The 25,854-nt window shown below is 41.0% G+C and overlaps 1 protein-coding gene and 1 long non-coding RNA gene across 4 annotated transcripts in view; one reads left to right on the top strand and one right to left on the bottom strand.

The window, feature by feature from the left end:
• The window catches only part of LOC137593623 (A disintegrin and metalloproteinase with thrombospondin motifs 20), a 75,322-nt gene extending 54,917 nt beyond the window's left edge, over positions 1–20,405 (top strand). Inside the window, exons 29-39 of one of the 2 annotated variants that reach the window (XM_068312508.1) lie at positions 8,175–8,342; positions 11,566–11,739; positions 12,549–12,719; positions 13,022–13,216; positions 13,354–13,483; positions 14,653–14,747; positions 14,867–14,961; positions 15,069–15,202; positions 16,410–16,501; positions 17,118–17,222; positions 17,535–20,405. In XM_068312508.1, coding sequence (XP_068168609.1) covers positions 8,175–8,342; positions 11,566–11,739; positions 12,549–12,719; positions 13,022–13,216; positions 13,354–13,483; positions 14,653–14,747; positions 14,867–14,961; positions 15,069–15,202; positions 16,410–16,501; positions 17,118–17,222; positions 17,535–17,624 — 1,449 coding nt within the window. In that variant the 3' untranslated portion in view covers positions 17,625–20,405. The remainder of the gene's footprint in view (positions 1–8,174; positions 8,343–11,565; positions 11,740–12,548; positions 12,720–13,021; positions 13,217–13,353; positions 13,484–14,652; positions 14,748–14,866; positions 14,962–15,068; positions 15,203–16,409; positions 16,502–17,117; positions 17,223–17,534) is intronic. The other variant, XM_068312509.1, reaches the window with a different exon arrangement.
• Positions 198–6,858, bottom strand: LOC137594554 (uncharacterized). Of its 2 annotated transcripts, none has more exons than XR_011035264.1 (4): positions 6,554–6,858; positions 5,739–5,801; positions 4,628–4,678; positions 198–2,410 (listed from the first exon to the last, which is right to left on the bottom strand). It is a non-coding gene; the product is annotated as an uncharacterized lncRNA (long non-coding RNA). The 2 variants fall into 2 exon arrangements; XR_011035265.1 differs by having other exon boundaries at positions 198–2,380.
• Positions 20,406–25,854: the final 5,449 nt, after the last annotated feature.

The raw sequence follows: 25,854 nt of genomic DNA, 5'->3' as shown, positions 1-25,854 counted from the left end.
GTTGGTGTGAGAGAAGAGGATGCAGAAGATAGGATTGGATGCAACTGATTCGCTATGGCGATCCCTGAAGGGAAAAGCCAAAAGGAGAAGAAGAATATATGAGAAAGAGCACAATTTATACTTATTTGTCGAAAACATCTCTCAACATAGAGACGATTAGAGAAAATAAGACACTGTAGGTTAGGAAATAGTGCTAATTAGAGTTTATTGCTTTATATGAGGAACACATTGTTAAAACACATATAACTATCTTTCCCTGTACAGTTGTATATGTACAGTAACTAGCATGCAGTAACAGTGGTAGCAATGATAGCAGTGTGCCGGTGAGTCATGAGTCAGTGTAAACGGCTCATAGAATTAATTCTCCGTAGATCTGATGTTAAATTTTGGTATTTGACCCTCCATTGACTCGGTTGTGTTACGAGGCCTTTTGCAGTAATCCTTATTATAATAAGGTCTTCTGGGACATGCAGTTTCTAAAGTATCTGTTGTACTTTACATACCTCTGCATAATGTAGTGTAAAAACACTGCAGGCCGTTTCCTTTCATACATTTTAGCATTTTATTCTCTAATCTCCCTGGAGAAAACATCCACAGTCCAAATCAAACTCCACTGCTGGGTGGCACATGTGTTTACCATTGCATTAATGGAGCTCTCTGTAATGCATTTGGCAGGCGACTGCCGGAGGACTACTTTTACTACAACAATAATTGTTATTGATTCCTGCTGGCAACGGTTGTTCAGTCGAGGAGGTCCCAAAATCAAAACCTGAAAGACTAGTATGTACAGAAAGGATAGTTTGAATTACTTTAAATTTGTTTAAAGTATATATTACCTGGGTGAGAATTAAGATCAGGAGGTATCCTCCAGTAAGCCTTCATCTTAAAAATACTACAGGAAAGTTGTAATTTATCAGTTGCAGCTCATGCAGTTAACATTTAGCAGTTCATATATAATAAATTAAAGGAAGACTAGATTAAAATTATCTGGGTCAACATTTATAACGTGATATTATCAAAGTATTTCACCTGGCTTCAGCAGACATCTTACCTTGTAACGGCCTCTTCTGATGGAAGTAACCCTTAAATATGTATTTATTACATCGACCCCCACAATACAACTGAAAACTGGACTTGGACTTACGAATTTCTTTGAAGATACATCGGAATGGACTCTAAACTGAATTGGTTTCAATCATGATTTTATTTTAGCCGCGAGTCTGGAGCATTAGAGTTAAGTTAGAAGTAAAAATGTAAAAACTGACCCCATGGCGCGATTGTAGAGAACCTTATAAAATACGTTCCATATCCAGATGATCTGGATCACCACCAAAATCTAACCAATCATTCCTTCTGGCCAAAGATTTTTTTTTAATCAAATCCAGTCATGGCTTTTTGTGCTATAGAAATGAACGCATAACCACAAAACATTATAAGTAAATCAGTCTAGAATTTCATACTTTTTAAAATCACTGTGGATGCAGTGAAACAGATTTATTATCTTGCAGGATTATTCTTTCCATGATTCAAAGGAAGACTACATTCCTGGAAATAAACGTAAAGTCTTTATTCATGATGGTTTATCACCATCTTGACTATATTCATGAATTTTCAACTAATGATGGCCTTCAATGACAGAAGGGAAACATTGCAAGTATTTTAAGATAATGAAATCATCAGTTTATCTCTCCTAAATTATTGTCTCTCCAGTTTTCTCCCGGGGATCATTTCCAAAATTGTAGTGACAGAAACTCTAAATCACTCGTTTCAAAAGCTGCTCGCATTTTCCAGATGCAGGTCATCAAAACACATTTGCCATATCAACAGAAAGAAAGAAAGACACAAGACAATTATCACATTTATTGCACAAATGTAGGATTGGAAGTCACATAGTTCAACATTAACTACCAGGAATGAAAATATCATTAGCTAATGGTGATTACTTGTAAAGCAATGAACTTGTTAAATGTGTGCGAGGGGCATCAATAAGACTGTGTGTGATAAATTAGTAACCGAGGCTCCATTTCAGTAATTTATTCTTGTTTGCTGCTTACAAAAACATACCGTTTCCTGTGGAGAGCTGGTTTCCCATGGAACGGGATCGCAGATGAGCGTTTGTGAAGTAATCACGCTGCTTCAAATGAAATCCACATGCACAACGTAGACATACTTTACTTTGGCCTGAGGCTAGTGGGCAAAACATTCGACAAACCTGTCACCCTGGGGTCAGTCGGTCGTGACATCATTGGCTTGTGTTTCATGATCCTGCCCATATGCCAGTTGGGTGTGAGCGACTGAGACGCGGTGGTTGGACGCCCCTCCCCTCCCCGTCTCCTCGGGTCCTCGTAGGCACGGCTCTAGTCGTGGCCTCGGTTTAAATCTGAGTCAGGAGATAACATTTCATTCTGGCCTTTGAGAGAAAACAAAATAATTAAGATGATGATTTGCTGGTTAAAAGTCAAACAGTATGGGCCACAGATTTTTGGCACACAAAAAACAAAGGTGGGGTTGGGGGTACTAAAAAAAAACAACAACAGATGGAGTCAGATGTTATCAAATGATTAGAATATTTGGATCACAGCACATCGTTCAGGATTGGCCGTCCCTTTTAGGGCCAAACAGATGGGTACTATGAAGATAAATTCTATCACAAAGACACTCCGTAACAAAGATCTTTGATAATTTCACAATTTACGCTGCTGGGAGAGCAGTTATATGATCATTGAGATACGAATGTGGTTCCTGTTGAAGCTCCATCTGAAACTGCTGTGTCTGAGCCCGATTGGCTTCGGATAAAATTAGGAGATGGGCATAGATGTTGTTTCAAGGGCGATCCAAGGTGGGTTAGGGGTGAATGCAATGAGGTGAAATGAGAGGAGACAGGGTGTGAAAATCTGGAAGCATTTAGGTTGGTCTACCCAGTTCAATGAATGCTGGGGTGCATGGCCTCGCTTTGACACGAGAAGGGAGAGAGCGCCTGCTTTTCCTCAAATCATCGGGCAAATTTTATAGAATGCTTTTAAGCCTCTAGGAGTCACTTCTTCGCCCCGTCGACCGTGTTTATTTGTGTCACGTGAGGCTACCGCATCAGACTCCGTGGGGCCTGGTCCTGTCGGGGCTTGTCGGTGCTATCCAGTTGATGGAGTGTAATGGAGTTTGTGAGGCTTGACGTGTGTCAGAGAGATTCCCCCTCTCTCCTTGGTAAAGACAGTGATAGACGTAGTGTTCAAGGCCACTTTAAGTAACAAGGAGCTAATTGTCCTTCAATGTGACTCCACATTACACGAATGCGCAAAGTTTTAGCTGCATTCCAGACGGGTGAAGAATCACCTTTTACTGGTGTTGAATTGTGGGAATCGGTGCTGTACTTTACCAATGATTTAGTTACGTTTCGGGTCTGGTTTTAATAGTTCATCGATCTACGTTAACAAGACAGTTGGTCCACAGATGTGAAGACATTCAACCCAGCGCACAAATCGTTATTCGTGCACTTGAACTTCACTGATCTGGCTCATAAAAGATGATATTCAAACAAGAAATCCTCTTTCAGCATATTTGGGCTGTACTTTTATTTTACTGCTGCTAGTTAAACTTTTTATTCAGGGAAGCCTTTTTATGTTCTTGATTATTTGTGGATGCGTGAAACAATTTTTTAAATTTCCTGCAATTGGACATTGAAAAATTTTCCCAACGGGAGGGGAGACACAACAATTTGGATATACTTGTCATTTCCTCTCAGCATTATTCTATTACTTTATTTCTGCTGCTTGATTTTGTCTTTTTTTCTGGCAGTCAGGATCTTCCCTGTACACACAAACCACTTGGGATTTTACAGATGATAAAGCCAACTGTGTAAAACATAACAGGATAAAGAATAGATGTGAATGCTCTAGGTCAAAAGTCACTACTTTATTACTTTTTAGCTGGTCATATATTTTTTAAATTCTTTCATCAAGAATTTAAATTGCTCTACCTTTATTCAATCCTCACTTTCCACATCTGTGGCCGAGTTTTGGATGTCTCAGTACAACAGTACTCAGTAGTGATGGAAACAGCTCCCAGTGGAATGTTGAAACGGACGGATAAAGTCGAGTGTTTTGTCGTTTGGTTTTGACTTATGGCTGCTCCGTGTATCTTTTCTGAGTGGTGTTGACTTAAAAAGGAAACCATGTTGAAGAAATTGTATATTCCTACTCAGCTGCTTGTTTATTTAACTGCTTTAAAGTAAAATGTTTGACATGTAACTGCAAAATGCTGTTTAAGTTCAACCAATCAGAACCTAGCTGACTGCGAGCAGGAAGTAATTCACACATCCTATCGGTCCCGTAGTAAGTTCAATATTATGGTGAAATTGACATTATTAAATCTATATTTTGCATGTACATATATTTATCATAACTTTCCCGCATCTCAAAGTCTGTTTTTGTGGTGAGATTGGTCATGCGTCCAGTTTTACATCCAAACCATGTCAAGCTGTGGTCAGCGTGAAACGGTTTGGATAGAAAACTCCCTTCCCTGCCTTTGTGCGGTTCCAAAAAAAAAAAAAGTCTCGGGTGTCTATTTTAGCTGGATGGATAAAAAGATCTATGAGTCTTGACATTCCTCTGCCCCGTGACGCCACGCTTACCAGCTGTTCCCATGTTGTCAACATGTGTTGTTTTCTGTCTCTGAAACCTCCCTGCAAAACAAAACCCAGAACAGTTAAACAGCCTGAATGTCCTGCGATCCTTTATCTCGCTCCCTCTCGTTCTGTGATTTACAGCTTAGCTTACGCTCCAAAGAACACGGCGATACTGATAAAACTATAACAAATAACACGACGATGCCAGATTCACGGCGTTCCCAGCTATATCACTGCTTTGTCATTTGCTGGATTTGGATGTTTTACACGAGCGTATATAACCGGAGATTCTGTATCTCACAGCCTTGACAAGATGGAGCCTTGCTTATAATTCTACACTCCCTTCTCAGTCTGCACATGCAAGTTTGTTCTTGCTCCGGGGTCAGAGCTGAGCTCCTTTGAAGAGTCAACGGAACTACAGTTACCATATGCTTTGGTATTACATCCGCTGGTAGTGCAAACTTGCTGCAATGCGATCGGAATTCGATCTTGGCTTCCACATTATGCAAAATTCTTACTATGAATTGCTAAATATATGGAACAGAAAAAAACAACAAAAAAACTACCTTTTAGCGAGTGTTAACCTCATCTGAGAAACTGTCATAGTATTTCAATGCCTTGGCTGTTCTGTTGGCAGATTTTGCCCCACAGTAAAAACTGTTTTATTGTTATGTAAAACATTATAGTAGTTAAAAAAAACCAACAAAAAAGCATGTCAAGCAGAAATCTTTTTCACTGATGTGGTGAAATCTGACATGAAATCCCATATGAAGATGCTACAGTAGGGACTTCTAAGCCTCTTCATAAAACATTGTTTTCAAACCACTAATTCCTATTTTGTCACCAGACTTTTAAGGTGTAATTACAGCTCTTATAGTAATAAACATTTTCCTGTGTCGCTCAAGGCTGTAGTGTTCAGTGATCAAATAAATTCATCTGTACACACAACGCGATTTTGATCTGAGCCAAGGTTTTTTTGTTGGTTCTTTGGGAATTCACCTCGTCCCCCTGAGGTGTTAGATGCTGCGATTACCATGTTGGCTGGGTGACAGATATTCAAACTCTGATTCAGTTTTTCTTGGATGGGGGGGGGGGGGGGGAGTTTCCATGAGCTTACCTGTTCACGGTAAGGCGGTGGGTGGGGTCGTGTGGAAGCTGAACCCCCTGACGCCTGCAGGTCCTACGTAAAAGACATCAATGCTCAAACGAAGCTTCTGAGACGGTTCTGATCATGTGGTAAGAAATAATCTGAATGCAATCAGTTTATCAGGTTGTAATTTAATCTAAATTAAACATCTATACTCAAAACTCTCAGCGTTATTTTACTGGTTTCTGACTGAGCGATAAATTACGTGATTTGTTCCAGAGCTGTCATATCAAGAATGTCACTTGGGAACCATTAAATAAAAGAATTAATATGAGCTTCAGGGAGAGCTTTCAGGGGGGGGGGAACCCCACAAAAGCTGTTTTGCTTGGCAGATTTTCAGCTTTGTACCAAATCTAAACCGGGCAAGTCCCTCCATTTTATAGTAATCCACATTATCCCTGGATGAACCCCACCGGATTATTCTAGACTTAACCCACCTGATCATGTGAAATTAATTGCTGGGACAACGTGTGAGGGCAAATCTGTCCCGGGGAGTGTTTCCCCCCACCCAGGAGACACTTTGATTTATATGTTTTTCTCAAAGGAGCTGCTCTCTTTCCATGTTGAAAGTTCACATGCGTTCAAAACTCATCAGCAACACCTCAGAGAAACACCGACGACAAGAACGTGACACAGGCGTATGTACAAAAAACTAAAACTCTTTGCAAACAACTCTCTCCAAACTGAGGCGATATAGTTTTGTTTTTTTTGTTTTTTAAATACAGAGACATAAACTTGTCACTCCGGTATCGGATGGAAATAAGTGATAAGTGGAGTCGTCTTACCTGAGTGGGTGCTGGTGAGTGAAGCCGCCCAGCTGTGGCTCCATGAAGCAAAGGTCCCAGAGTCCTTTGCCCTCTTCTTGCTCTCAAAGGTGAGGCTTGTCCTCCAGTCCCACCGGCTCTGCCCCGCTCTCTGCTCCCCCCGTGTGACCAATCCTAATTAACTAATGGCTGACAGATGAAGTTGGCGGGGGTGGAGGGAGGAAGCAGGTCGCCATGTAGCGTCTTTTCTCCCACCGTTAAAACGAAGACACGTCTCGGGGTAGCGCAGCCCGTATGGCTGCGATTTCCTTTCTTCCTCTCTTTTCCCCCCCCTTCTCTTTTTTTTTTTTTCCTCTTGCTTTTACTGCAGTAAGGAGGGGCTAACCCTCGGCCTCATCACCCCCCCCCCCAACCCCCATCCTTTTCAACGTGTTTGCCTGTCTCTGCTCTTGTCTAAGGTGGAGGGAGTGCTGTTGTCATGACTGAACGAGTGATTCGAGCTTCGTGAATCTGCCGTGTTCAGGGATGAGTCGTTCGGTTCTGTCCACCCCCCACCACCGTCCTCCCCTCAACTTTGATGTTCTCCATCAGCTGAGTCAGCCCTGTGTTTAAAATGCCTCGGTAATTACAATGTGTATGATGCATATGTGTGCAGTGTCAACCACAGCCTGCACCACTCTCCAGAAAAAAAACAGTTGAGGAGGCTGGAACTAAAACTTCACCAAACTAAGAGTGAAATATAAAAAAAACAACCAAAAAAAACCCCCAACAACCTCAAGACGTTTGGATTTCAGGGCTCCGAATGACCACGGCTAACTATTTGTAGAGAGATCAGTAGGAGCACATTGGAAAAACAAACCAGGTTTGGCGTTACGCAACATTCTGAGATCATAATTAGAGAACAATGCAATATTATGTTGATTATCTGGACTGGAAAATGCACCAAGACAAAATGTAACGCTCTTTATCTTGTGAATTTGATTCCAGCACCCCATTTTTGGAGTGGCTTTGTATGAGGGCGCTCGCTGGTCAAGCAGAAATAGCAGCAGGCAGCCTAATTGCTGTCTGGCTTCATCGAGACCAACCTCACAACCTCAGGCGGAGGTCTTTTTAGTTTTTGTCTGGTTTTATGTTCATTACATTACCTTCTTCATCTCTGCAGCTTTTCTTTAGCATTTCTAGACTCCCTCAAACCAGGTGGCCGTCTTGTCGTCTTCTGCCATTTACAACCAATCAGAAATGGCGTGCATTTGACCAAAAAGGATTCAATTGAAGTTGTTTGGTTGAATTTATCAAGGGTGATTTGACTTGGACATGAACTGTATCCAGGTATACCAGGGCCTTGTGTTGAGGTACACAAATTGTTCCAATTAGAGGAAAAGTAACTGAAAGAATATAAAGCAGACTTTGGCATTTGGATTCTGACTGGAAGCCGAGCACCAAATCCCTCTGATGGTTTTGGTGATTCTAATAAGAAGGAAACTTCGCCTGCAACTTTTAGTCTTAATACCTCTATAACTCTTTTTTAGAATTGCCCTGATGTAAACGTTGAGAGTTCCTGTTTTCAGCAAGACTTAATATCCCTTATCTTCTCCATCCTTCTCCATCCAACATCCCTCCTTGTCTCCCCTCCTTTCTTCAGTGTTCTGTTAGTTGTGGCCGGGGAATCAAGCACCGGGAGATAGCTTGTGTGTCTCTGAACCAAACTGAAGTGGAGGAAGAGCACTGCAGTCACCTGCCCCCACCCCGTACCAAGAAGGCCTGTCGGGCGCAGGGATGCCCTGGATGGAAGTCCAACAGGTGGAAGGAGGTACGTTTGCTCATCTTCCTGTCTCCTCTTGTCCTCTATCTCCTCCAGGCAACTGCTGTCAGAGGCAAAAAATACTGTGACATATCAGACACGTGCGCACAGAGCATCCGTCCAATCACAGCTCATGTTATCTAAAACCATCCATTTGAAATAGCAACCCTAACGAATTGTAAAGAGGAAAAAAAATGTGAAAGATCAAGAGTTTAGCTGATTGATTTTAAGAATGACGCACACCCTGGACTGCTGCTGGTTTCTGTACTTTTTCAAAGTAGCGCAACCAGACACTGGCAATGCAAACAGTAACCCCTAGAAGAGTCAGTCGGGGGGTGGAGGTACCAGTCTGTGTGGAGCCAACAACAAAGCCATGATATATGCCGCTAAGAGGAGTTGTAGCTCAGTTTTTGGCTCAAAGGCACATTGATTTCCTGCAGGGAGGAAAGTATTCCGAAATCATATTTATCACGTCTCAGAGCAGACTGAAAGGAAAAATACATGGTTGCACTCTTTGTCATTTCTGTGTCAGATTCTCTTGTAGAACAAGCACAAAAAAAGCGCGATAAAACTTTTTTTTTTTTTAAGCGTTTGCCTCTTCAGTGCAACTTTGAAACTACGTTTTGTGTTACTATTGCTAACTTGATAGCAGATTAGCAATAGCTTAGCAAAAGCTTTTGAGTCAATAGGATGAATTTTCTTTCATCCATTACAGAGCTTTTATTTTTTCACCTCCGATTTGACCTCACTAACTCCTGGAGGGGAAATCTGGAGTTTTAAGATGCTAAATGCTAAATTTTATTTCTGTCTGCTGATTGGCTCTGGGCAGGTGTGGGTACTGGTTTTTGGTATTGGATTTCATAATTTATTTACTGAAACCAGAAGAAGTAAAGTTACCGATACTTTCTGGATGAAATGAAAATCTTTTCAAAAATATTTTTTTAAAAACTTCATCTCCTGTTTTAAAACCAATGCACCCCCCCCCCATTCCCAAGAAACCATTAAATCCCAAAGGATCCATGGAGCCTCCCTATGCAAGACTCCTGCCACTCCCCATTCTTTGAGGTATCCTCCCTCCTTCTTACTCTCTCCCTCACTGGTGTCTGGAAGCAATCATCTTCCTCCACATACCACCAGCAACCATGAAATCCTCAGCATGTTTTATGGCTTAATTTCCATGGATGTGACAACTCCGGCACCCCTCGGAGCTCCCCGTCACCCGGGGGTGGTAAGGGCCAACAGGTTCGGGGAGCTGAGGGGTGACAACTGACTCTTGAGCCAAAGACATTGGAATCACTTCTCTGATTTTGGCTGTTTTATTGAAAACACATATTTTCATTGTATTATGTTTAGCAGTTGTTTGAAGGTTTTATAAGAATTCTAAAACAATGTGTTTCTGTTGTTTCTTCAGATAGATCTCATGTCTTGGCTTATAGGGAATGTAATGGAGTTGCTAATAAGTAAACAAATGTTTAAAAAAAAACAACTTTGTGGATTCTCTGCAGTAGAATTGACTATTTTTGAAGAAACACATCAAATTCTGTTTTTCAGGGCTATGTCGAGCACCAATGAAATGAAATTACTATGTATTATTTTAGAGTGAGTATTTTGCTACTTGGTAGAAAATCTAAAATCTTATGCACAGTTGGATATGGCTAAACTATGGAGACTGGGAAGGGACATACAGAGGAAGAAAAAGAAAAAAAATATTTACTTTTGCATTAGTGCCAAACACGTAGTTATGGTTATTGTACTTGCATATGGTTTCCTGTAATAAGGTTAATTGTAATTTGTATACACTGTAAAGGAAATTCTGTTTAGACGTCACTGCTGGTGAGGTTCACTCAGAATAACGTTGATCACATATCATATTCTGCTCCCTCGTCAAGTGTTTACCCAAAGTTCCTTATTTTCATCCTCAGATTCGTATCTCCTGTTGACCCAGACATAAATTGACCTGATCCTAGATGGGTTTGAAAATAATGCATCCTATTTTCCAAGTTTATTGTCCTCCATGTCCCTTCCCAGGCTGTGCTCTAAAGCTAAATGAAAAAAAACCAACAGTCTCTTAAAAAACTGAAACCATAAAATAGTTCCATTATTTCCTCACTACCTTAATAAATGAATATAAAACCTGGTTTCCTTTGTTTTAGCAGTTAACAGAGACTAAAATCGCTTAAGCGACAGGTTCTATTTAACTGCATTGTAGGATTTTAAAAGAGCAAAATTTTTTTTTTTTTAATTTGAAAGTCAGATTTCCTTTTTGTTCTCCTTCCAAACCAAAAGGATTTGACCCCTCACATTCAGCCACAGAGCAACAATAACACACGAATGCAGCGAGACATGAACAACAAAAATACATCTGGAAGTTTTCTGGAAATCTGACACTGGCTGTATAATGTGCAGATTTTCTGACTGTGTGAAACGGCTGAGGGCTGAGGCTGTTCTTTGAGGTCTGTAGGACAGCCGGAGAGAAATCAGGCTGATCAGCTCGGGCCTTAGAGAGAGCTTCCTTTAGTATGCAGGTATGCTTCTGAAAGCACATCAAAGAGATGCTTGAGATAGACCTTCGTGCGACCCCAGAGGTACGGCGCAAAAAGAAGCAACAAACTGGCTTTGGATTTATTTTTTTTTTTGAGGGAATTGTTTGTGAACATGGAAACCATGAAAAGAGAAAGACACAGTTGAAAACTTTGCTTCATTAAACTGATTCTGTGAAATGACAACTTGAGTTTATTAGAAATGAAATCCCTTCTTATGACTGAGTCAGTTCTTCTACAATGCTGTAGCACAAATAGTATCATTTTCTTGTTTGCAGTAATCTTTGAAGAGTTTGGGGTTTTTTTTGGACTTCATGTTGAGATGATATCTAATAACTGGGATTCCCTTTAATGGACGTCTTGTTGATGTGACCTCTCTGTCAAGTCATTTCAAATCCCAAAACTTCAGTTCAATTAAAGTGAATCAACAGAATTAGATTACGATTTAAAATTCACAGCATCAGAAACTAAAACACGCTTTCTTCTTTTCATGGTATTATTATTAAAAGATTTTATAACACTAAAAAAAAAAAGATCATATCTAATTCCCAACCTGATATAACTTCAGACAATGATGTTGGGGTGACTTTTTGAATGTTTGAGTTGTACCCTCTATGACGATAAAACTGAAAAATCAAGTGTGATGTCAATGGTTGGAGCATCATGTATGTGTCCTGTGCCTCTTTTGCTAGTGTTCTGTCACCTGTGGGGTCGGAGTTCAGGCTCGAGATGTTTACTGCAGACTAAAGGGCACCGGACGGGTCCGGGAGGATCTGTGCGAAGCCGACCGTCGTCCGGCTCTTGTCCGGCCGTGCCAAACTGCAGAATGCACACATTACAGTTGGGTGGCTGGTAAATGGGACAAAGTAAGCACACACTCAGTCTTTCTCTCCACAACATCCCTCCCTTCCTCCCCTTGGTCTCCCAGCGATAGGCAAATGAACAGATGTTTAGCTATCTCTATAAAGCTTTTATGGGCTCACATCTTTGGTCTTTATATCTCTCCCTGCACCATTAAAAAGAAGACCTGCAGATACTCTTGCGTCAGTCGTGAGGCCTTTGTTGATAACTATCAGCCAGTAGATCATGTCAAACCTCAAAGTCGCGTTGGCCGTCATCCTTTTCTTTTGTCCTGCGGAATATTGCCGCTCCGTGTCACGCTAGCAGACTTTTTTTCTTTTTTTTTTCTGCCCAGCTTTCTTTAACGTCCTGTGCTTTGTCCTCGAAAGCAAAGCATAAAAAGAGGGGCACCATGTAGGGACATAGTATCCTCCTGCTTCAGGAATGTTTGCACTGCTCAGATTCCTGTCCGCGTTGCCTCGAGAACTTGCAGGTTCATTTCTTTTACTGTTGGGCTCTTAAGTACTGTTGGATCTCAGGAGAACCTAAGATATGAAATCAGATCCACACAGCAAACTGTTTACTACATTTCTTACTATTATATTTAAATACTCCAATAACCTATTCCTTGATTCTGAGTTTAAGCCACATTTAACTGCGTTCCTTAAGACCTAGTAGTATCACCGCCACACAACATTCACTTTTCCCTTCTTGTGAAAACCTGAACATAATAAGGAGTGTCCAAGCAGGAGCAGAAGATGTCAGTGATGCTGTTGCTGAAGGAACAACACTGCCCCCCCTCTGCCAACTCCTTTTCACTCATGACTGATTTCAGTGTAATTCGACCTGTGGGGAAGGTGTGAGGAGCCGGAAGGTGGGATGCATGGGTCCAGATATGATACCCGTCCCAGATGATTACTGTACGACAGCATCTCAGCCGCCATCCCATCAGGCCTGTACAGGAGCTCCGTGCCGCTACATGTGGACCACAGGCCAGTGGTCACAGGTAGGAAGAACAGCAGAGAGATAGCTTTGTCATGCACAAAATGCAGCTTATAAAAAAAGCAAAAATAAAATTCACTGTCACAAAGATGGAAGAAGAAGCTTTCACTGATCACTGATGGATGTAATTGCATTTCTTTAATTAACAAGAAATAAAACTTCTGCCTATTCAACAAACTGCCCCACATGATCTATGATTTAGATTTCAATAGGCTTACCTTTCAAAACGGAAAAATGTCTAAAATTCAATAATTCATTCTATCCAATGTCAGTTAATACCAGTTTGTGTATCTGCGTGTTTTTCAGTGTTCTGCTACCTGTGGTGTGGGATACCAGCAGCGAATAGTCTCCTGCTCCATCATGCCATCGTCTCACACATATCCTGCAGCCCAGTCCTCTATTAGTACCCATTGCCCAGAGCCTCACCCTCCTCACACCAGGACGTGTCTCCTCAGGGACTGCCTGCACGGTTCCTACTGGAAAGCTGGCCTGTGGAGCAAGGTGAACCAGAAACGGCTTGTGGCATTCTCAGAAATCTTCTGACAAACCTCTTTGACGTGCATTTTATTGCTCTACTGTTACTTTTCATTTGTGGATTTGTGGCAGCGTGAAGCTGAATACCTTTGTGTGTGAAATAGTGCTCACAGACCTGTGGGGCAGGAGTGATGGAGCGTGGTGTGGAGTGTGTGACCGCTCAAGGCCAGCCGTCTGAACACTGCCATCCGTCAGAAAGACCTGAGTCTCAAGCTGCATGTCAGGACATAGAATGTGAGTCAGACTCCTTCACCCCCGTTACTCCAGACACCCAGGAATCTATTTTTTGCTTCTTAAGTGCAAAACTCAGAAAAACAGCAATGTTTTACAGACTTTCTGATCCATGTATGTCTGTCTGTCTATCTAATCAATCTTATTTATCATATCTATCTTATCTAACTGACTGTGCTGTGTACGTGGCAGCCAACGCCATATCTGATGGTGTTTCTTGCAGCTCAACTTCTTGCTGTTGAACACGAGGTGTCGGCCTCTGTTTCAGGCCTTTTGCAGTGATTGTTAGTTAAACAATAAATAGACAATCATTAGTTGCCTCCAAAGCACGATATAGACAGTCTATGTAGATGCCGTTGGGGTGTGTGCCGGAGCAGAGACACCGTCCTTTGTCAACTTGCTGAAAAAAAACCGGCAGCACGCCAAAGTCTGAAGGTTTTCCCCGTCACGTTTGTGATGTTTCAGTACTAGTGCATTGGGCTGTTCATTCCCAACGTGGCTTCTGCCAAGTCAGGAACTGCCGAAATTAAAACGATATGCTCGAGTGACGGCCAGTACTCTGGTCAAGTATTAATGCTAATCAGCTAATCAGCGTGATGGCAGCTCCGCAGCACAGAGGAGGCAACACAAACGTTTGAAACCGGCTAATTTTATTAAATGAGAGCCAGGTTATGATTTTAACCTACTGGTAGTGTTTGATTTATTGACTTGTGCAATATTTCTGGCATTTGTTGATGTCATATTTATAAATTGCATAAATACATTCACCAGAAGGCAGATTTCCAGTCTAAAAAGCAGAATTACCCGCTTGAAATTTCCAACCTCCGAAATGTTCCAGGTGCACAACATGAAGATAAATATTAGTATGTGTAAAAACAACAAACTTTGTACAGTTAGCAAAGGATCCACTACACCCTCCTCCCTAAATAAAAGAGGCAAAGGATGACAAAACGTATGTGATTTTTCAGAAAAGACTGGATGTTATATTTTGAGGACTTTATCTAAATACTCTATTAACTGCATGAATGCTAATACTGTTGGTATCCCCACAGGGCTTATCGTCATGGTGTGACATTCCACTGTACTTTTTCCACTTTGTCTGAAAACCCCAAAAAATGTGACCTTTTTATTTTATTTTCCTTGAAAAATTCCATTCAAATTTCTCCTACCAGGCCAGTTATTCACTTCCTGTCGGGAGGTGCAGGTGAGACAGGGGGTGACGATTGATGGGGAGTACTATCTCAAAGTCAAGTCCCGCATCCTACAGGTTTGTATGTGTGTGTGTGTGTGTCAGAATTCACACATCGTGAGTCAATCTGCACCCTCCCCCCACTATCCATCCCCTCCGCAGACTCTCATCTGTCGTCTCAATGTGTTTCGCCTCAGATTTACTGCGCCGAGATGCAGACTGATTTCCCAAAGGAGTACATTACCCTGCACAGTGGTCAGACGGACAACTACTCTGAGGTGTATGGGCACAGGTGTGATGAGTCATAGCTCAGCTGTATTGCACCACATGTATGAAATGTGTTGGTTGCAGATCCCTTCGTTTTTCTCTAAAATATCAATATTGTCTTCATAAAAACAGGTTGATGAACCCCTTTGAGTGTCCGTATAACGGCAGCCGGAGGCAGGACTGCGACTGCAGGAACGACTACTCGCCGGCAGGATACACGGTCTTCCACAAAGTTCGCCTGGACCTGAACTCCCTGAGGATAATTAGTACGTAATTACCGTGTGATTGCCTTGGGACCACACATTAAGTGTTGCTTTGACCCCTGCTTCTGACATCTCATCTCTGACGCCTCGTCCCAAAAGCTGTCCAAACGTAGTGTGTGCTGCTTCACCCGCACTCTCTCCCTTCAAAAATCAAATTAACGACCTTTCACTGCCCCACATTCACATCTCTAGATGAGGACTCGGAACTTGGAATGGCAGCACAAACATGTGAGCGAGAATGAAGGAATGTATGACTGCAGATAGGGCGCAGACGTGCAGCACAGACGAGCAGCACACACACACATAATGTGATGCAGCTTTGTACATCTTATTCTGGCAAGAACACACAAGTTGTGACGTACAAGTGCAATCACCCATGCGTGCCGCAGCATAAATGTCAAACATTTACTCTTACTTGTGTGCAAGCACAGTCACAAATTCACAGATTGACACACACACACACACACACACACACACACACACACACACACACACACACACACACACACACACACACACACACACACACACACACACAAGCCATATTTCTCTGCTCACGACTTAAGTCACATCCACATTCCCGCGCTCTATGTATGACTTTCATTAGAATATGTGGATCTTTGTGTGTGTGTGTGTGTGTGTGTGTGCGTGCGTGTGATCATGTACTGTATGTTGAGGAGAAGTTGGATTTGAACCCACACAGTCATCCTCCTGTCCTCTTTGTCTGGTCTGACCGCACATGTTCCCACCCTCCCTCTGAATGGTATTAATTTGACTCTCAGGCGTGTTTAAGAAAGCTGGGGGAGGGGCGTAATGGGTTCAATATGAAGGGAAGCATCTTTTGAATGTCGTCATTATTTTATGGAGAAAGGCGCTTATTATGGATGTTATTCATACTACTTTACTCACGACTCTCCGGTAACGTCTTCTTGTGATTTCTTTTAACTGATTTTTTTTTTTTCTCAGTATAAAACAAATGAATTCAGTGGGTTTGATCAGTAGTTTTAATAATCAGAAAGATCAAGGATAAGCACAGCATTCAACTCTGAATCTCAAGCATGTGATGATGTGACACAAACCCAGTCTAGTTGCACAAACTGTAGTTGTTAATGCTGTGTGTGGTTGTTTACCTTAGAGCAGCTGTCTTCTCTCTGTTTACTTCTGCCGTTGCACATTAAGACTCAAGATTTGTGTCTTTGCTGGTTACCAGTCACAGACCTCCAGTATTCCCAAACTCTTCTGGGCCGACCTGTCCACTTTGCCACGGCGGGAGATTGTTACAGCGCAGCCAGGTGTCCACAGGTGGGTGGAATACTGTGAGCTCACACTATAATGTCTAAAATAAAACTTAAACTGTCTACATATATCTCTAAAACTATTAGAACTACATCCAAATAAAATGTAGCATGATATTTATATTTATGTCTCCATAGTTACACGTCAGTTTGGAAAAAAAAGAAAAGAAGAAGATGCATCATCTTTTTTTCCCACCCAGTCTAAATGAAATAAATGAAAGTGAAAATGTGTGCATCCACCATTAAGGTGCTTTGCCCTCAATTGATGATGCACCCTCCCAAGGCTTAGAATGGAAACTCTTCTTGTGTATCTTATCTTCCAAAACAGATAAATCAAACCTGCTTGGCAGGGTAAACATGACTTCTAATAATCTGGTAGACTGAACCATGGTAATGAAACAAATACAATCTCTGCTACCAGGCCCTGGACCTGCAGGGAATACGTCCTCGACCCACGCAATAACTTCCAACTACTTTATTGCTCTACAGGAGGTGCTTACCACATAGTGCTCTGTTCTCCTTCTGCAGTTATTGCCACAGACATTTTCTGCAAATATAAAAGAGCTCTGCCTTCCCAGTTAAATATCTGCTCAGACATAACTCAGTCTGATGTGTTCCTGCAGGGCCAGTTCAGCATTAATCTGGTTGGCACCGGTCTCAAAGTGGATGAGGCCACCAAGTGGACCTCTCAGGGCAACTACGTATCTGTCAAAGTCCACAGATCTGAGGTAAGAAACTATAAATGGATGCATATAATCTTCTCTTTTTATTACAGAGGCTGTGGGGATGTTGGAGAAATGGAATCGAAATGAAAAGTGATGATGTTACAAATGCATAGTCGCTCTACTGGGAAGAAACCGAGCTCAATGTCCGTCACTGGAATGAGATTGTTTGCTCTGAAATGTCATCTGAATTGCATGTTGTGTTTCCGTCTGATTCACTGAAGAGGAATCCTCACTGACATTTTCCAGTTTCCATTCTCTGCGTAATGGACATGGCCTTTGCCCACTCTTTCCTGACTCATTTGCGTTTGTCTGTAGGATGGGACGAGAATCTACGGTCGCTGTGGTGGTTTCTGTGGGAAGTGCATTCCCCAGGCTCACAACGGCCTACTCCTTCAAGTCCAGTGAGGGCCGAGGAGAGACCAGACCCTTAAATCTCCCCTGAGGACAAAGCGATAGTCATGATTTGTTGGACCCTTTATTCATCAGCGTGTGGTGGAGGAGCATTAAACAGAAACCACACTGCTGTAACACCCCCCCCTCCACCCACTTAGTGAACGGCAGCTTATCTACACACAGTGTGCTGTGTAGAGCTAGGGGGCCACCGTCAGGCCCTTCCTCCACGTCGCTCTCTCTGACACGTCTGTTGCATTTTTGTCTGTTGTGTTACAGTCAAACTCATGACTGCTTCAGAAGACAAATTACTCTTCTGCAGCAGTCTGCTGACGGTCTTCCATTTCTTTAGTATCATAGAAAGGGATGAAATACTTCACTACAGCAACAAACAATAATTTAAATGGATTATATGACGTTCTTTGAGGGAGAAAAAAAAAAGTATTTAGAATTTCATTCAGAAGGACCTGGAACCATCTCTTTACCTTCCATGGTACCTTGGTACTAACATCTGTTGCTATGCTGTTAGCATTTAGTTAGCAGTTAGCCTTTGTCTATGTACTGTATGGATCCTAATAACCATTGTAGTCCCGGACATTGAAATAGCATGTGAGTGATGGTTTCATGACTGCCAGTAGATCGATGTGTAAAATAAGACAGTATTTATTAGCATTTATTTACAATTTTAATGAAATAGTTTGACTTTTGAGGTTTAAAAATAATTTACTTTGAGGTTTAAAGTTACATTAAGACTGACTTCATCAGTGTGATCTTTTATAAGGCAACAAAATCCATCATCCAGCTATTCTAAGGCTCAGTAATTAATGTGATGTCCACCAAAGCGTAAAGTAATGTGGTTTTATGGGCGTTAGGGGACTGTTTCCTGAATGAGTGCACTGACTTCACTGGATCCAGGAGATGACTGCTCCTGCAGTCCATTTCCTGGTTGTAAGCCAAGATACGCTAACCGACTGCTGACTGAGTATCTTGATATTAACTATATAGATATAATCTCATGTTCCTCTTTACAACAAAGTGAAAAGATAAGTATATTTCCCAAAAAAGTGAAGCTATGGTGCTAAATATTACGAGTTAAGACTAGTTAGCAATTACTGATATCCAGACCTGCCTTATGTCAGAGGTCAAACTTTAGGAAACCACGAGGAATCTTGAGAGCAACGACAGCTCATTCTAGTGTTCATTATTTTGTTTTTCCATTGTCTCCCTGCTGTTACCTGTCGTCAGGTATGTGTTAAAACTACTCACACCCGCAAAGACAGTTCACAAAGCAACAGTACGACTATCACACAGAGAGAGTTCAACTAGAGCTGTGAGAAACCTGATATCTTACACTAAGGATGCTTTTTTCTTCATAAACACGTTGTCTGTTAAACCGTGACACAGTATCAGGTGTGTCTCATCACACACTCCCCCCATTGGGCCTATTTTAGGTACCTGCAACCCCTACCTCTCAACGACATCCATACTCTTCTGAGATATGCGTTGTAATATATTTATGTGTGACCATATTTATTCTGTAATGACTGTAGATACGCTCTGTGTTTTATGGTACAATGACTACTACCAATGGAGAAGCCATTGTCTAATGATTTTTGTCCTCTGTCTCTTTTGCTGAAAAGGTATTACCCTTATTATTTGTAGTGTTTAACCATTAACCTGTAATGAGGATCTTTTGAATGGTGCTTTTTTTAACTACTGGAATTACCTCTGATTTTGGAAGGAAGACACTGGCGTTCAGCTCTTTAGCAGATGTATGTTCTGCCTGTAATGTATGTAAAGGTCCTCTCAGTAATGTAGCTGAAAATGTAGCTGCAAGGTTGCCAGATATATCAGATAAATCACAGCATGAGAAAATCTGCCCTTAAGTAATACTTAACTCAGCATTAAAGACTTTCACCGTGACCACTACTGCAACTATGAAGCGACCTAACATGCTTGTACTCTGATGTTAGGCTTTAACCAAAGTTAGAAGATAGACACAGAGTTTTTTTTATATACAAATATATATATATGTACTCTGACAATGCAGCTTCTTTTGATTTAAAGAGTGGCTGAAAACAGTCAATGAGCAGCTAGAAAACCTTTGGCCATCATGTTTTATGAAGGTCAATTGTTCTATGAGGTCTGTATCAGAAGGTTAAATAATACTTGATGCACTATGTGCCATAAATTTTGTAGAAATTAAATCCTTTTTTTTTTTTTTTTGGTTTTTGTTTTGTAATAACCGTTCATGTTTGTAACTTATGATATGTGTATTTTTAATATTCATACTTGAATTATAAACAGTGTGCTAAGTACTGAATGGGCATTGGTACTGATTAGAGGAATAATGTGCTTTTTTGCTTTATCCAAAGATGTTTTTAAGAATCATTTGTACAATACCGTACGTACGTAGCTTGTATAAAATAAATGAATGATTAATTTTGGTGCTACTGTATGATTACTAATCGTACCAACACTCTGTCTTGCTACTACTCTAACACTGTAAAAAAATAATAAAGTGCTTTTCAGCTGAGTCACAACCTTATGCTTATTTTATACCCATTATAAAGGCACAAAAACATCACTACATTTTAAATGTATTAACTACTTGCTCCAAGGACGTTAATGTTGATCTGTAATTATTCAGGGATGGAATGTTCCTGACTTTTATCTGAACAGATGTTGACCTGATTACCATGAAATTTGGTGCAGACATTAATGTTCCCATGTTATCTGTTTGGTAATCATCATCAGGTGGAAAACATAAATTCAACAAATACTTCTGACCATCATGCTACTAATGACAAGCCATTAACCTCAGCCGTACTTAATATTTTGCACTAATGATGAAACATTTGCATACTGAGATGATAAAACATCCTGACATTTAGCTCTGATCACTTTAATTACTTCCTCACAGAGATGGGCTGTTGTTGCAACATTAAAGATTTCACACAGAAATTATTTAAGAGATTCATTCACTCAATCATTTTCTGTAACCACTCGTCCTGTGAAGGGTCATGGGGGATGCTGGAGTCCGTCCCCCTGACATTACTTCCTGGACAAGTCACCACGTGGAGAAACAAACAACCAATCACAATCATGTCAGCACCTGTGGTCAATTCAGAGCCTAGTTCCTGCACCTATGTAGCATTTATTGTTGGTGGGAAGAACCCGGAGAGCCCAGAGGGAACCTGTGCAGACTCATCTCACAGAGCCAATGGAAATGACCAAAATTATTTGTAAAGCCCGACTTAAAAGAAAAGCAGGTCAATGCTGGGTGCTTATGTCACATTGTCACTCCATGTGGATTCAGTTAATGACGCAGGTCACTTTTTTCACAACGTGACTTCCACTCTTAAAGCACATAAACCCAGCAAATACCTTTAAATCCATTTCCCACTGAAGCAGATGCATACTCCAGATCTGGAAACAGCTGAAGTCGTCAGCAGCCAGATGACTCATCAAACTGGAATGTCAAATCAAAGAATGAGGTAAGTTTCCTCTAAGTCTTGAAAGTTTCACCAAGAGCTGAACAGTTTTGTCAATTAGGTCGCCAAACGACACAACAAAAGTTGCGGGACTGCTGGAAAAAGGCTAATTGTTATACAAGCCACTTTTCCAGGGTTCATTACGCAGAGATCGCTTTGTACATTAAATAAAAACAGATACTTTGGTCCCTCAAGAACTGCTTTGATTCCTTGCCAGACGACCTAAAATCTAATCTAAGGATTTCAGAAAAAACACAACAGCAAATTCCCCTAAAGCGCAGTTATGCTACGGACTTTAACAAAAAGCCTCTCCGTCCTACTTACTGTGAGGATAAATCAGACATCTTTAATGACTGAGCAGAAAATCACAAACCTGCACAGAGAATCCTCATAAAAAGACACTAATGATCGATGTTTACCATGAAGACCACAGTCTGCTTTGAGGCAACACCACCAACATTCCAGCACAATTTGCAGCTACAGTGTGTTCAACAGATTATGCATCTGCGTAAATGCTTAAATTCTAATTCTAATTATTATTTTTTTCACACAACATCCTTCAATACATTGTTCTATGATGTTGACACTTCAGCATTAAACGCATTCATAATTAAAAACCTCAACCCTCCACATATAAAAAGGCCAACTGAATATATTCACATCACATAACATTTGGAATAAATATTACTCTATATTCTGAGCGGCAGTGGCTCAGTGGTAAAAGCGGGCGGTAGAGCGGGTCGTCCTATGATTTAAGATCGGCGGTTCGATTCCCGCTCCCGCCCCCCCAAAAATACCCGGAGGTGAGCTAACAGTGGGAGGTGTCAGCTCATCTCCGGAGCACTGCCGAGGCACCCTTGAGCAAGGTGCCGTCCCCTTTACAAATTGCTCATTTGAGGCGCACCAAGAAGGAGCTGCCTGCCACTCTACCTCCCCTGCATGCCTACAGGCCCCTTTGTGTGTGTGTGTGTGATACAGGGGCCTGTACTCACAAATATGTATGCATGCGTTTGTAATCAGTAGCTAGAGTGTGCGTTCTTAATTTCCCTTCGGGGATCAAACCAGTATATAAAATTAAAAAAAAAAAAAAAAAAAAAAATTAATAAAGAAAGAAGTTTTAAACTGAGTAAACAGCGACCCCTATTGGATCAAACAAGCTACTGCTGTTGTAACACCTTGTTATTGTTGTGGTTGTTGCTAGCCTGTAGGGGGCGGTAACTCCTCATATTACGACATGATAAGCTTCTCCAGGAGAGTATGAAAGAGTGTGGCTTATGTATATATTTATGGTTTTCTCCAGGGGCTCACACATGGTCAACATTCAAACCATGATATTTTTCCAGTATTTATCCACACAAGAATATTCCACAATGCACACCTTCCCGTGACTGCCTGTGTTGTCGTTTTTATAATCCTGCTATGTGCAGACTGTTCATTATTTTGCACAGACACATTTAGTTCTCCATGCAGAATTTCATCAGCTAAAACAAGTGGTTTGATGATTGAATATCACTACTCTGGTCCTGCTTTTTCTATAGTTCTCGCCACAGATCTGTATATACTACTGCATAAACAGCCAGCTGGACCAAGATGCTTACTAGTTCAGCTGTTTTTAAGACAACTTTCTCAGTGAAAGCTGTTGCAGTAGGAGAAGGCAGCTGTAAAGAAACTTAAATCTTTGTGTACCACACACGTACACCTCTCGCACTCCCTCCCACGCCTCGTTCACTTACAGACACACACCCATGCATCCTATAGTTGAACAGTTGGGCTTGAATGGTATCGGTTTCATCTATTGATGCACCGTGTCTGAGTCAAAATCTGTGAAAACCCACGCTCGACTACACACTTACCTCTCCCAACTGGGCTATTGGGGTTAAAAGCTGTTGGCACTTTGCCTCGCAGCCATCACAGACCCTACTGAAAGCCTAGCTTGAAGGAAATTGTGTCAGCTTTGACTTTAACTGGCTGAGACTGAATGAGGTCATTTGTAGGTGTCATGTTACATCTCTACAGTGTCTATTTTGTAACAGCTGCAAGCAATGCACTGAGTACTACAGCCTCACTTCACACTGACCACCTATTCCTTGCACATGTTTGGGGGGTATGTTGTTTGGGATAGGCATGGTCAAACTGAAGGGGTTGGGGGGGATTGGTGTAGGGGCCCCTGGGATCTGCATGTATGTGCCAATGGCCTGTGTGCACATGTGGCATTGTGAGAAATCAACCAGCTTTCTTTGATCCACGACAGTGGGCCTCAGGCGTGAATCACATGTTAACGCGAGCAGCAAACGCTCACAGGACGATGTATCTGTTCAGAGATCTTTGATGAGACTCCAGCTGCAGTAAATCCAATATCTCTGGACTGGACAAGTCATATTTTTAATCCATTATTGATTTTATACTAGTCCTATATATATGTTTATATATATATATATATATATATATATATATATATATATATATATATATATATATATATATATATATATATAAAATCACACAAACAATATGTTAAAATTGATGGAGAACAAAGCCAATTGATCATAAAATTCTGCAGACCTGACATTTAGGAAATGTGCCCGTTATGACCAGTGGCAGTGTTTTCATGGTGGAAAATATTTTCCCATTGTAAAACGTAAGGCTGTTAAGCCAGTCTGGAATATGTTGCCCCATGTCAGAATAGTTGCGCATGCCTCATGTCAACATGCTAACATTGTTAAGGTAGAGCAAATGAGGCAAAGGCCAGACTCGTCGTTTGCGTGTCTCAGGCAAGACTCATACAAGAGAATTATTTTTAATAGCTAAACACTTCAATTAAAATTGTAAATACTTTTACACAGTGTCGTGGCTGACATCACCTGGGTAAATTAAACCCCCAAACAGAATGTTGCCTTTGTCTGCTCGCATGGCGTGCTAACTGACAAGAGGCCTATGGAGTATAAGTGCAACACAATCCACCTAACTCTCTCTCTCTCACACACACACACACACATACACACACACACACACACACACACCCTGTCGTATAAAGACAAGCAACGATTCATGCAAGAGGCAAAAATCATTCCACTAAAAAAAATTCACGTTTTGCTTGAATTTGACCTCAGCTTTTTCTTTTCTTTTTTCTAAAAAAAAAAAAAAAAAAAAAAAAAAAGCTTTCATGCTGTGAGAAAAAGAAGTGAGATGTGTAGGAGTTCAGTGGAAAAGCTGTAAAACTTCATGGTTATGAATTCTTGTCAAAGAGGCTTAGAATAGATCATGTCTATTTTTCCGTGTTCAATTGTTTTTCCTGCTACAGAGAGGGTCTGACGGGGAGTTCTGCCTGTTTTTGGGAGAAACTGACACTTAACAGAAATCATTCCACCATGTTGGAATTTCTTTGTCTTTTGTAATGTATTACTTTGCACACTGTTGATAACACAACTAAAATAAAACATTTCCTCACTGTGGACTTTTTTGTTACATCAAATAAGCCCCCAAACAATAAATAAATAAATAAATAAATAAATACTTAATGTATTTGTTTTTCTTTCTTTATTTGTCAGTAAATTAAAAAATCTGACCAAATCTGTATTTTTTTGTTGTAAAATTATCATGAAAATACAACATGACCCCCCCCCCCCCGTATATGGCTGTATATGATGCAAAAAAAAAAGTCCTTGCTTCTTCCCACGAGCTAAGGAGGGCAGTGTTGTCCTCTACTGAGCTCAACTACTTCCTGCTGTTTTACTGCTTGTATACATTTTCCTGAAATGGTAGATTTGGTGAGGGGATACTCCAGACATTCATCCAGGCAGAACAAAGAGTGTATCACACTAATCTGACGGTGGTAGGTAGGACCATTTGGAAGTGATTTATGTCCTATTTTGCGCTGATCCATAACCTTACATTTGAAGGGGTTAACCCACATCAATCATTTCTCTGAAGATCCCCCACTTTTTTTTTTCCTTGCCCTTGAATGAATAATAGTTTCTGGTTTCTTGCACACCAGCACTCCTCTGTCACAGGAAGATACAATCTCTGGACAAGAAAGACTAACTATTGTCCAACCAAAAACCTCCAACATCGTCCTTCTCTCCAAAACGTCTCCACCCGTCTGTCTACCTGTCCCGATTGAGAGCGCGCTGCCTTGTGTGCCGTCTGGGCTCCAGCCGGTCTGATGGTTGGTGATGATACTCAATCCCAGACACTTCAGCAGGCCAGCACAACATCCAGAGAAAAGCTTTTAGTGCATGAAGCCCTATCAAAGCTTTCCAGACTCCATTTTCCAGATGAATTTGTTTTAATTTTATGATACACTTATGTTCAAATGTACATAGTTTGGAGAGGAGGCTTTAGGAGAGGAATAAATGTGTGTTATGAAGTTGAGTGATGGAGAGATGATGACACTAAAGGCTCAAGACTACAAAGAAAAAGTGATATATGTGAAGTAATTTTACTTTTCTTTGTGTTAGATGTATTTTTGGGGGGATTCGAGGAAGATAATTTGTCCAACTGAAGCCAGACCCACGACCCGAGAGAACGTCCAGAACTCCATTAATCCTCATCCTCAAAAGCTTTTCTCTTTTCAAACACTGTTTATGAATGAGAGCAATACAACACATCTGCAGATTTCTCATCTGTTAATCAAGCTTTTTTTTTTAACCATTCCTTAACAATATTTTTAAAAAAAAACAGCATAATGATATCTTTAATTTATTAGACTAACTAGCTCCTCTACAATAAAGGGACAATGCTGGGGTTTTTTT

The sequence above is a fragment of the Antennarius striatus genome, chromosome 4 (genome assembly GCF_040054535.1).
Source record: "Antennarius striatus isolate MH-2024 chromosome 4, ASM4005453v1, whole genome shotgun sequence".
NCBI classification, from domain to species: domain Eukaryota; kingdom Metazoa; phylum Chordata; class Actinopteri; order Lophiiformes; family Antennariidae; genus Antennarius; species Antennarius striatus.
This window is presented reverse-complemented; position numbering and strand designations above follow the sequence as displayed.